General features: G+C 35.5%; 1 protein-coding gene across 4 annotated transcripts in view; it reads left to right on the top strand.

Annotated features, from left to right (window-relative positions):
* ATRNL1 (attractin like 1) overlaps positions 1 to 12,858 on the top strand; it is a 542,514-nt gene that overhangs the window by 141,199 nt on the left and 388,457 nt on the right. For all 4 annotated transcript variants that reach the window (XM_052798373.1, XM_052798374.1, XM_052798371.1 and 1 more), the window contains exon 19: positions 4,547 to 4,684. In XM_052798373.1, the coding sequence (XP_052654333.1) occupies positions 4,547 to 4,684 (138 nt within the window). The remainder of the gene's footprint in view (positions 1 to 4,546; positions 4,685 to 12,858) is intronic.

The raw sequence follows: 12,858 nt of genomic DNA on the forward strand, positions 1-12,858 counted from the left end.
TAACCCCAGCCAGCAACTAAACACCACGCAGCCGCTCACTCACTCCCCCCCCACCCAGTGGGATGGGGGAGAAAATCGGGAAAAGAAGCAAAACCCGTGGGTTGAGATAAGAACGGTTTAATAGAACAGAAAAGAAGAAACTAATAATGATAATGATAACACTAATAAAATGACAACAGCAATAATGAAAGGATTGCAATGTACAAATGATGCGCAGTGCAATTGCTCACCACCTGCCGACCGACACCCAGCCAGTCCCCGAGCGGCGGAAATCCCTGCCCCCACTTCCCTGTTCCTATACTGGATGGGACGTCACATGGTATGGAATACGCCGTTGGCCAGTTTGGGTCAGGTGCCCTGGCTGTGTCCTGTGCCAACTTCTTGTGCCCCTCCAGCTTTCTCGCTGGCTGGGCGTGAGAAGCTGAAAAATCCTTGACATTAGTCTAAACACTACTGAGCAACAACTGAAAACATCAGTGTTATCAACATTCTTCACATACTGAACTCAAAACATAGCACTGTACCAGCTACTAGGAAGACAGTTAATTCTATCCCAGCTGAAACCAGGACAAATAATAATAATAGAATTGGAATATACAAAACAAGCGATGCACAACGCAATTGCTCACCACTTGCTGACCGATGTCCAGTTAGTTTCTGAGCAGCAATCGCCCCCAGGCCAACTGCCCCCAGTTTATATACTGGGCATGATGTCACATGGTATGGAATATCCCTTTGGCCAGTTTGGGTCAGCTGCCCTGGCTGTGTCCCCTCCCAACTTCTTGTGCCCCTCCAGCCTTCTTGCTGGCTGGGCATGAGAAGCTGAAAAATCCTTGACTTAGTATATAAACACTACTTAGCAACAACTGAAAACATCCGGGTGTTACCAAAGTTGTTCTCATACTAAATCCGAAACATAACACTATACCAGCTACTAGAAAGAAAATTAACTCTATCCCAGCCAAAACCAGGACAAAGCCTCCACTAAATTTCTGGAAACAATAGAATGACATTACATTGCATGGAAACTTCAGTACTTGGTCTGTATGTTAAAATACAGGTATGTTGATAATAAGTGCGTTGTTAGACTTTCACTGCAGTACTAGTAGCTGCCACTAGTGAAACTGTAATGGATATATATATTGCTTGTCTAAAATGTTTGAGTTAGAAGATTTCATCACCTTATTTGCTTAATACTTATTCTTCATAGATAAAATTCTGTATTCATTGTATGTTCTGATCAAGAATTCACTGAAGCTCCCCTTTAGCTTAAAAACCCACTAGTTTTATGAGTTTGAGGCAAATCCTGCAGAAGTCATAGAGCTAAAATTTCAGTTGATGGTCAAATATAATTTTGATTGGTATAGGCTGTCGGTTTTGTTCCTAAGCTTTTGTTTTCATTTTCTTAAAATATTATCTGTAATGGATTATACTAACACAGTTTATTATTTTTAGTACAGCAATCATCTGATGTACTTGAAGTAAGATAGAATTGATATTAAGTCTCTCTCTATATAAGCCTACTGAACAGTTTATAGTTTGGATGAAAATAAAAATAAATAGGTTATGACATGTAGTTTGAAGATGATTCTGCCACATTGATGAATAGTTGGCTAAACGATTCATGTTCATTCATGTATGCACTTAGTTTTCTTTGTAGTTCATAACCATGCTCTTTATAATGCCTCTAGGCAATTGTGTTGGTGGTAAGTATTTTAAATTCATTCTTGTTTTCTGTCCATTTAAATCTTTAAAACTAGTATTCAGCAGGTAGCATAAAAAATGTTTCTTTTTGTGACTGCTCATTTTGAAATCAATAGTCCTCAAAGCAGCTGTCATAGTATGTCTTTTGCTATGAATACATTTTAATTTTTTTAATCGGATTTGTATTTTAACTGAACTTTTATTATAAATAAAATGGCAAATATCATATATACATATATATAAAGAAAGAAGAAAAAATAAATAGTGTTGGCATTTCTTCTCATGAGAAGAGCAGTTTAAGTAGAATGCAAGCCCAAGTTTGTCTTTAAAGCCTAAATTCCTCCTTTGAAGAGAAGCGTGAATTGATTCTAACTAGTTTGTTTAAAACTAGATGAAGTATCTTTACACTAGATCCAGATGGTAATGCAGGCATCCTTTTTATATATTTTCCTAGTATTAAGTATTTTCTTAAAACTATTATTATTAACAATTGTCAGCATCATCAACCATTTCAACACAGAGGTCAAAAACAAATTGCAAAAAAAAAAAAAACCCAATGAAAAAAACACCCAAAAATTGCTTACCTCCAGGGCAGCCTCACTGAAGATTCAGCTAAATCACATTTATATGTGTGAAGAAAATTATTCTGTTGCTGCCAGTGATGTACATTAAAATCACTGAAAGAAAAAATGACTTTTAAAAATGTAACTCCTTGGTCTTATTTAAATGATCATTACAGTGTCTCATTATTTTAATTATTTTTTTAATTATTTAATACTGATGTCTCCAGTTTGATCGCACTCATCTGTATCACAGAAAGTTGTGGAATTGTACAATTCTTCTGGCTCTTCACTTTTATCAATGAGATACATATTTTTAGGAAAATCAGCAAATACATAATATAATTTTAAATGATGTGTCATGTCAATTGTAGATTGTATTGCTTCTTATTGTATACATATTTTTTGAATTTGATTTAAATCTCTTCCATTTTCTTTGTCTTAACAAATTGTAAGAATTAAGAGCTATCATATATGACCAGATAATATTATGACTTGCAACAAACTAAAATTCACAATAAAAAATTTGCTTAATTAAGGTTGCTTTCATTATCCTTTAGATAACACAAAAATTCAGAAATATAAACCTAAGCATTAGGAAGAATAGAAAATTTATAAATCAATGACTCACTAGTTGGAGAATATCAGAATGAAACATTTTCCCTACATTGATACAATCTTTAGTTAGGCAACCTTACTTTAATAGAACATCTATTTAATGCACTATCTGTTTTTACTTTTGATTTATTGAGCTGCATTTTTCTTTTTAACATTTGCTTTAAGTAACTTAATGTGTAAGACACGTAAACCCAAAATGGAGCTGCAATTCATGGTATTTTTGTGTGGCTTTTTCTGAGAAAGGCAACAAACTGCAGAATGGCAAACTGCCTGGAGGAAGATACCACAAAGTTGTCTAAAATTCAAGTATTTTTAGGAAGAGTAAAACTTGTAATTTCTAAAGAGATTTAGTCAAGACAGTGAGAAAACTTCTTTTCCAGTAGTACAGAAACGTTTGGTACTTGTTTGCAAGATTCTATAGGCATAGCTACAGAAGAAGGAAGAGATTGTCAACTTGGGAGATTTAACGGTTTATGAGCCAAGCCTGGCAATGGCTGTAAATGTATTAAGTTACTAAAATCTAAAACAGCTCTAAACCTTTTAAATCATGCAGTGAGATTCTCTCTCCCTCTCTCTTTTTTTTTTTTTTCCCCCTAGCCAATACACCAGTCACTGTGACATTTAGATTAAAAATCCAAATTTAAAAAAAAAAAAAAAAATCTTACTGAGATAGCTGTCTTCTGCTGAGTCTTACACAGCCTTTGCCAGTAAGGAATCGACAGGTTTGATGTAGTCTGACGTTTGACAAGCTGCTGTAATAGACAGATTGCTAATCTGCTGAGCACTATCAGCTCTGAGTTCCCACCCTATAGAGAGGTCATCCTTCAAAACCTCTTGGGTGTTCAGCCGAGTCCTGGCAGCAGGATCAATGATTCTGGCAGAATTCACTTTGTGATTTTCCCGCAATAGTGATCAGTACTCGCTGAGTTTCTCCAAAACATGGAGCACTGGAGTGGAGGTGTGGTGCAAGATCAGTGGTTTATAGTGTTGTTATTTGACAAAAAGCAATTTTATGCTTTTAAGGTCAGGCATAAAAAATTTATGTCAATAGGAGTCCAGTGTTTTTACATTCACCAGAGTTGACTGTAATGAGGAGGGACTGGGGCTGTTTGATATGGCCCCCATGTCCTTAAAACCCCTTAGTATGCCAAAGCTAATGCGAGGATCAGAACTGTTAAAAATAAGATGATCTTTGGTTAATTTTTTTGTAAGTTCTCTCTCCCCAGCAGGTATAAGTTAGTGTGAGCTGTTCATGTTCTCCATCACAGTAGCCTTTCAAATGCTTCACAGCAGGTTGCATGTAGGTATGGGGGTTTAATTTGGTCTCAGTTGGTGAGTTACTGCCTCTTAACAGGTTTCTTAAGTGACTGGGCAGCGTTTTAAAAACGAGGATTGGATTCAGTCACTCACAATGGCAAAAAAGACTTTCTCACACACCCTAAACTCACCTGTCACCATGTAGTCAACTTCTGTGGTCTTCTGTGTGTGAATTCATGTCTTGTCACAATGTTATTTTAAAAAGGTTCTCTGTCAAAGTACAAATATATATGCTGGTCATTAGTCAGATTAAACCCCTCAGATTCTGCTACGATTTTGTAATCACATAGGAATGATTTTGTTCCCAAGAGCAATTTAGTAATGGCTTTTTAAATGTTATGTTCTAGCTTGCCAGTGTAATGGCCACAGCACCTGCATCAACAGTAATGTCTGTGATCAATGTAAAAACTTAACAACGGGAAAACAATGTGAAACATGTATGCCAGGATATTATGGGGATCCCACAAATGGAGGACAATGTACAGGTAAGTCATTCTGCTGGGAGGAAAAAAAAAAATGAAATTACATTTTATGTAATGTGAATTTAACTTTTAATATAACATCAAATTAACTTTTCTTTAAAGGTTAAATGTTTATCCGATAATACGGATGAGTTGATCAGCTAAATTAATGATTCAAAATCAGATTAATATTTTTAAGAGAAACTTTGCATTCAGAATCATCATTTTGCAGTTGTTGTTTGGTCTGGATGCTCTGAGAACAAGATGGTAATTTACTGACGGTCTCCCAGTTAAGGAAAGGAGGAGAAAGAAACTGTCTTGTGGGAGCAACACCTTAAATCCTGATATTTCAGAGAGGCATAATTTCATTCCAAGTAAACAATCCTCTTAAAAGTGGTGAGAAAGTACTTATAAATAAAGTTCAGTATCTACCATAATGTCTGATAGCACTGATTGGTATAAATGTGTGATGCTAGTGGAAGAATTATGCGTTTGACAGACCAACAAGTCTTATTCCTGTATGGTTCAAGCAGAAAAGCCTGGTACACTGAGGATTGTAGGGTACCCTAACCTATTCAGTCTGTTTAGTTTTGTAATTGTGGCATTGGAGGATTCACCTTGAAGTGAAAGAGAGAAAGAAGCCCAATACTCTGGGTGGTTTTTGTATATTGCCATAGGGCTGCTTTTTCACCTGCATGGGTGATTTTAAAGCTGACAGTAACTGTTTCCCTTATAATTAAATGGGGGAAGGGGGGATATATTCAATATGAAGTCATAAAGGTAGTTGAGATTGAAACTAGGAGGGTGCTAGAAAGTTTCATCCCATGATTTTTTCTTCTCTATTATTGATGTTTCTTTAACTGGACCTTTGCTACTCAAGGAATATTATTCATTTAAAGGGTTCACTTGTTCCTCAGCACTTTAACATGCAGTAGTCAGTGCATAAAGCTGCATATCTGGTAAACTCAAGCACAATATGTAGAAAGTGTGTTCAAGGGGATGGAAAGATTAATGTGTACCCCTATTGACAATTGCACATTTTGCTGCTGCTTTATGATGCTTTAAATAATTCTTAATAGTTCTCTTATTTCCTGAAGTTGACAAAATGTTCTTTTGCTGTCTATATCACCTTTATGGCAAAATGATGTATTAATATAGCTTTTATTCTTCAGGGATACATTAGCTATCAACCAAATAAGCATTCCATCACTTTTAGTGAATTATGTGCAGTGCAATAATGGCTAAAATCAATTTATAAGACCAGTAAAATTATAAATTTTATGACTTGTTTTTTCAACCCTAGTCTGTAAGAGTACATATTTTTATTGGTAGACATGATTTTAACAGGAGGTATTTAGACTAAAGAATGCTTTAAAAAAATAAAGATGATAATTATTTTGAGACTTTATCTGCATTGGTATATTATGTTTTGTAGTATAGAGCCCATAAATCTGTTTAAGTCTTTAAGACGTTTTGACGAATGTACTCATTATGAACTGTTAGATTTTTCTTCAGTATCATGATTTTTGTTCCTGTGATAGAGGTGCCCAAATTGTGGGCCAGGGATTTCTGCAGAAAAAATACCAGTGATCCATAGATAAGGCAGATCAATTTTGGTTGGATTTAAGAGGATTTTGGAATGCTAGTTGAGATCAGGCAGTGTGCAAATATAAAGAAAGAAACAGATGGTTCTATTTGTGGTTTTTTTTATTTTATTTTATTTTCCTTCATTCTGGTAATGCTTTTGGTAACACAGAAAAATTTTGAAAATAGCTGCAGGTTAAAACCATAATTAAAGTAAAAGCATAAGGGTAAAATATGAGTGAAAGAAAGGGCAACCTCGTCAGAAGCTGAACTTGTGTGACTGAAATAATTAGAAAACAAGACAGGAAATAATATGGAATAGCCAATCAAAGAAAAAAATTATGGAGAACTGAAAAAACCTAGTCAAAATGAGTCATCCTCATAGTCCTGTCTTGCATTACTTTGCTGCTGCTGGCTGTTTCTGGCTGGACCCTACCAACATTTCTTTTCTACTAAGACTTATCCTTCTGTATGACGGTTGAGACTGCCTGAGCATGTGGTGCATTTTTTCCTCAGAGCTCCTGAGTTATTTTTTTGAGGATCTAGATTGAAAACTTTTTGAACGAATGACAAGATAATGATTATAACTCTTAAAATACATCTGTAATACTATAATATTCTTCATATAACAAGTTGCTATAGTTACAAGGGTGTAACTTGGTTAATGAATTGGAGAGCAGTTGAAGCTGGGAAAAGAGGTTGTACTCGAGCTCTACAGTTGAGAGGCAAAACTGGGAGAAGAACTAATTATTTTCTTAACATACTGATGACAAATGACATAAAATAATTTTTTTCCCAGTGTCCTGACAAAAGTACTTATGTGTTCAGTACACGTATTATATATTCTGCTGTTGTGATATATGTACTTATAGGTGAAATCTGACCTCCCAACTTAGTTTGACTATCAGTGATATAGATTAAAAAGATTTGCAAAAAAACCTTCCTTTTCTTTTATAGGCTGGATTAGCCTTTTTTGTTTCTTAGATCTCTGATGATCTTGAAAGGAAGGAGAAGGAGATGCATAGCAAGTTTTTCAGTCCTTGGAAAACTTTTTTTTTTTTTTCCTTAACTATGCTAATCCTTTCCTACATCCTTTCTGTTTATACTTCTAGGAGGTCATTCAAAAAGCTCTGAAAGAAGCTGACTGTCCACTCCTGAGTGATGAATTCTGTTCTGACCTTTGTCTGGGGATGGAAAACTCTGTAGAAATATAACTATTTTCCTTATTCTACTCTGGGAATAATGATGCCTTTACAACTGTCATCAGATAACCGATACATTCATAGTGGTATTGCATAGCATTATGCTATCAAATTACTATGGGATGAATAACAGTTGTTATAGGAAAAAAGATATAATTCATGTTTCAGAAGGTTTTGAATAGTTGTGATTAAAGAATGGATAAAAATTTGACTTTTCTGGATTTTCACTCCCTATAATTGTTGACATTTCAATAGCTTTAAAACAAATCTAAGGACTTGCTTTGCATCCTGATATGATGCAGGCTTAGTAGATGTGACAAACCTAAAAAGAAGGACAAAGAAAAGATGGAGGCATAATAACAGGCTTCAGATACGTGAAAGGAAGCTAAAAAGAGAGAATGATGATAGAGTGCCTTCTCCCACGCCCCTGTTTTGGTTGAGGAAGAAGTAATGGGATTAGGTTGCAACAAGAAAGATTAAGGTGGAATACAAGGAAAACTTTCTACTGGTTAAACTGTAAAATAGGTTGCCTAAAGATGTTATCAAATCTGCATTATCACCTACACTACATTTTTAAAATTTTTTAACTTCTCTAGTTTTGGAAAAGGGCAGTGGACTAGCCAATTCCACATGTTCTTCTCCAGTCCTAATTTTCAAAGGATTCATGGAGTCTGAGATCTAGAATGCAGGGAGGTATTGAGTAAAGATAAAGTATTCCGATTATATAAGAAAATGATTTATGTATAGCAAAATGATTATGGGTATTTGCTAATGCAGGTTTACTCTGTGATTGACCCTTGCTTTAGTTTATTTTTGTGTCCGAAGTGTGGTATGTCGGTTGCTGATGGGCAATAGTTTGACAGTGATCATATTTTTAATAATCAGTTGTTGTACTTTTTCTTAAAAAAACATGCCTAATACCAATTATTCATTTAAATTCTGTCACCTGAAGTCTTTTCTATACAGGGAATAAGAATTAGAGTTTGTATTCTTGGTGTATACATGATCTTTATATTCAGTAGTCCTAACATGTGGCTTGAAGGAGTTCATACATCTTTACAATTCTTTACAATATTTCATTGTACAATTATCTAGTTTGAATTATTTTTATATTTGATTCATTGCTGCATTCTATACAAAAATCAGTAATAAATTGTAAAAGCCTTTTATTTTATGTTAAAGAAAGTTCTGTGAGTGTAATTTATTGCAGTTATCTGTTCTTAAACTAATTAAAAATGGTTTCAGGTAGTTATTATGTCTGTGATGTGAAACAGGTAGCCAAAATATAAAATGAAATTAATTTGTGACCTTATATTATGATACATTTTTAGTTACACAAAAAAGATTTGCAGTTGTTGTTGGAAATAAATGATACACAGTACACAAATTAGTAAGTCCAGACCCTGTGTGCATGCTTAAGATTTGTAAGCTAAAGCCCCTATATGGCAAAGAAAAGGGTAAAGTGATTGTACCATCAAAGTTACATGTAAAGTTACAGCATTCTTTTTAAGAGTTGGCTCAATGTGCGAGAAGGTAAGAGGGAAGCCAGAGGTGAATTCTGAACATGAGGGAACAGAGCACTTTAGCAAGGGACAGGTTTTGGGTTCCAGACCAAGCTCCAGTTCTGTTTATACCTTTTATCTGACTGATCTTGAGTGCAAATGCATGAGCAGCCCTTGGAGAGCTAAATGCAGTGCTATCAGTCAGTGCCAGAAATATTTAAGGAGTCAAACCCTCTAGGGATTTAACAGAATAAGACACACTCACACTCTGTATTGTGGTGAAGCTTAGATGAGAGATGCACAGCTCAGCCTTGTTTGCTTCTGAGCAGGTAAAGCTATCCAGATGTAGGAAAAGTAGGAAGCCTTGTAGTCTGGGATGTTGACAAGTTGGAGGACAGGTACTTCAAATCACTTTGATTCATTTTTTAAAAAATTCTGCTCAAGTCCCATTTGAGGTACAATTTTGACGGCATGAATACAAAAATTCGGTAATAGAAAATTCATCACTAAATATTGATGGATTTTGGAAATAAACCCCCTCTGATTTGTAGATGGGAACAGATACTGGCTTGCTGTCTTGGTGGTTTCTCTTAGGGTTATATTTTCTTCAAGGTCTTGTTCTGTACTACTTGTCTGGGAAATATGCAATGTTTTTATAGAAATTCTAGAAAAAATAGTTAGATGTGTACTACATACTGCAGCATAAAGTGGCAGAAGAAAACAGTATGGGAGATTGCTTGGAACAATTTTGTGTCATCTTGGCAACATTTTTTAGCATTATTTTCAAACTTATTAATCATCTACTTAGTTGTCAGTGTTAAAAAAGATTTACTCTAGCTGCTTATCATTCTGTCACTTTGTGCATGGTATTTTTAAAAAATTATTGTTAATATGTATGAGATGAATAATATAGATGAGAGAATTCTTTATGGTAACTTATGACACACACTGTGAATGTATAATACATTTAATAATAAGGTAACGTAAGCACTTTGCTGTATTGCCATTTTTTTCATAAAGTGGTAACATCCTGAACAGCATTCAGTTTTCCCATCATTGTACTACCATTGCTGTTGCTTTTGCAGTAGGCGTAAAACTGTGAGTACCAGCACAGCAGGGTATTGCGTTTTAACATGCACTGCTCGGTCTCTAAGCAGCCTTAAAAGGTATGGTGTTTAAGACATTGATGACCATTCTGTAAAAGCCTCCTACCAGATAGGCTGTGCACGTGAAGGTTTTTTAAGCAAGCCTGTAGCATTTCTATTGCCTTTATAGATCTGTCCCCTTCTCTGCTACCACACAGCTTCCCCCCACATTTGATTTGTAATAATTCTGTTTGAAAATGTGAAGTTAATTGTTTACTGGAAACATTTGATTTTTTACCAGATTTTCAAACTATTAGCAAAAGCCAACATGTTTCTAGTGAGTGTACACCATATGTGCATCAAGTCAGTAGCATCCACTGCAGCCAGGTGAGAGGTCTGGGTGCCTTTTTTGTTCCTCCAGTACGTAGAGTGTGAAGGCCAAAGTAAAGCTGAGCTTTTCTGCTATTCTTCTAAAGCATCTGTCTCTGTAAGAGCATGCCTTTTGCAGTGTCTGCTTCTTTTGCACATTGTGTAACTCAATACTTTTCACCTATATATGTGTGTGTGTGTGCGTACGTCTACACATACTACTCCCTGAATTCGTTCCACATGAACTTTGGCATCTATGCATTAGCCATCCAACTTACATATATCTACAGTAAGTGCCTCAAGAGATTAAAAAAAAAAGATAGGCATCAATAAAAGGCTAAGTTGTTAGACTAGCTTTAAGGTACCTTGACTTAGGTGAAATTGACCCCAGCAATAAAATAGTTGCCTAGATATAGTTGTGATTATTTCTGTTGGCTAAAAGAAGAAAAAATAAAACTTATAAGTTGATATCTAAGATACATCTTCAGTAACAGGAGGAGGAAAATCCATGCTGTTCAAATCTTGCTGCTCAAAGAATGTGATTATTCTGCTGAGTAGCTGACATCTGAGATGTGGGGGTTTTGAGAGAAGGGGCTGAGGACGGCAGCGGTCATTACTTCTAGTGTCTATGAAAGAGATATGAGAAGGATGTTAAAGTCATGGCAGCTAATTGAAAATGGTGTCCTTGGTTTTTAGATTCTGTCTAACTTTGAAAGATGTTAGATCTACTAACAGTAGATCTGCTGGGTAGACTTATAGATCATTTTTCTCTGGCACTGTTTCCAATGTTTTTACCTATTCAGCAGTAGCAACCTTTGTAACATATTTTTGTCATGACAGTCTATGGAGGAACTGATACTGGTTTCCTTCCCTGTGTCTCCAAAAGAAATACTGTTAAAAGCTACCATGGGCACCATTGAGACCAGAGCCCTGTTCCTACAGAGTATAAAGGGCTATCAGTGTGGAAGATATTTGGAGGGGGGGGGAAAAAAAAAAAAAAAATCAGTTTCATTTACAAGGAGTACATGTGCATTACAGTGGGGTTTTTTTGTAGGCAGCACATCTAAGAAACCCCACAATTACTTTGAAGTAATCTGTAGTCTGATTTATTAGAACACAAACATCAATTTGAACAAGATAATCTGTGGAAAACTAGGGGAGGTGTATTAAAGAAAATCAATTGGAAACAGATCTACCTTGTGCTACCAAATAATTTCAAGGTGGGTGTCCTCCTTTCCCAGTTTTCTTTCCAATTCAACACTTGCTGTGTCCAAGCTGAATCAGACTCCATACGATCCACATTAGATCTTAGGAAAGTGTCTTTTCTACCTCTCCTCCAGTTTGATTCGATTCTGCTCTTTGATATAGATAGGCCTCTTCTTTTCTGAAACATCTCCTAGTTTCTACTCCTGCTTCAGGTTTTCTGCTTTTTGACATCTTCGCTCTCAACCCTGCCTGCTGCTCCCAACAGTTTTTGTAAAGCTTGTAATTTTCATTTGCATCCGGGAAGAAGCAGTTTCCTCTCCCCTCTAGAGAGTCCAGCGTAACCCATAGTGCCCAGAACAATGTAAACAGGCAGTCTTTCTGTTTGCTCCCCAGCCATACTCTTAGAATGTATATACACACACATATGTATGTGTGTGTGTATACATACACAGTGCACAGCATTTGTATATTAAATTGTAATACAGCAAATTACATAATTTCACACATTACAGAAAGCAACCTGTCTTTTCTAAAGGAAAAAGTTGATAACGTGACAAGGAAACCAATTTAATGTTCAGTTTCTTTTTTGAACTAAAATATGCTGTTGTCTACTTAGTTGATAGAAAGGTACCTGGTAATTTCCCTTTAGACTTATTTTTCTAAGTTTCAAAAAGTTATACAAACAATGAGGAAACAGAAAGCAGCAGTCTTAATTTTTCACTTCAACACTATCACTACGTAACTTTTAAATTACCTGTAATTTGGGATTGCATAGGTCAGGTGTAGGGAAGTATCAACCTAAATATTCTGAATATAAATACTTTATGACTGTATTTACAGCAGTAAACTTAAAAGTAGAAAAAAGTATTTCCCTAAGAATCATTTTATTTAGTAAATATCATAGCACAATGACTTTATATTTGAGTTTTAGTCTCAAAACACTCAGAGACTAATATATCATAGTATTAGGAACTGTATGATGCTTCTTTAAATGGCAAAACTAGGCAGATGCTGTTGGCCCGAGTAGTTGTTTTTGGAAGGAGAAATAAAATCTTACATTTAAAACTTCATCAAGGGATTTTTTGTCAGTAACCTGAAATCGTTTTATTCTGTTGTGATTTAGAACTTTGCAAACAGATTCTGCAGCAATCCTGGCCTTTGTAAATGTTTTCAGCTAAAATGGGAATTGAAGATTCTGTCTGTCAGGAAAGTCCCACCACTGACCGGTGTCTATTGGTTACTTTTCAGGG

Source organism: Harpia harpyja, chromosome 10, assembly GCF_026419915.1.
Source record: "Harpia harpyja isolate bHarHar1 chromosome 10, bHarHar1 primary haplotype, whole genome shotgun sequence".
NCBI classification, from domain to species: Eukaryota; Metazoa; Chordata; class Aves; order Accipitriformes; family Accipitridae; genus Harpia; species Harpia harpyja.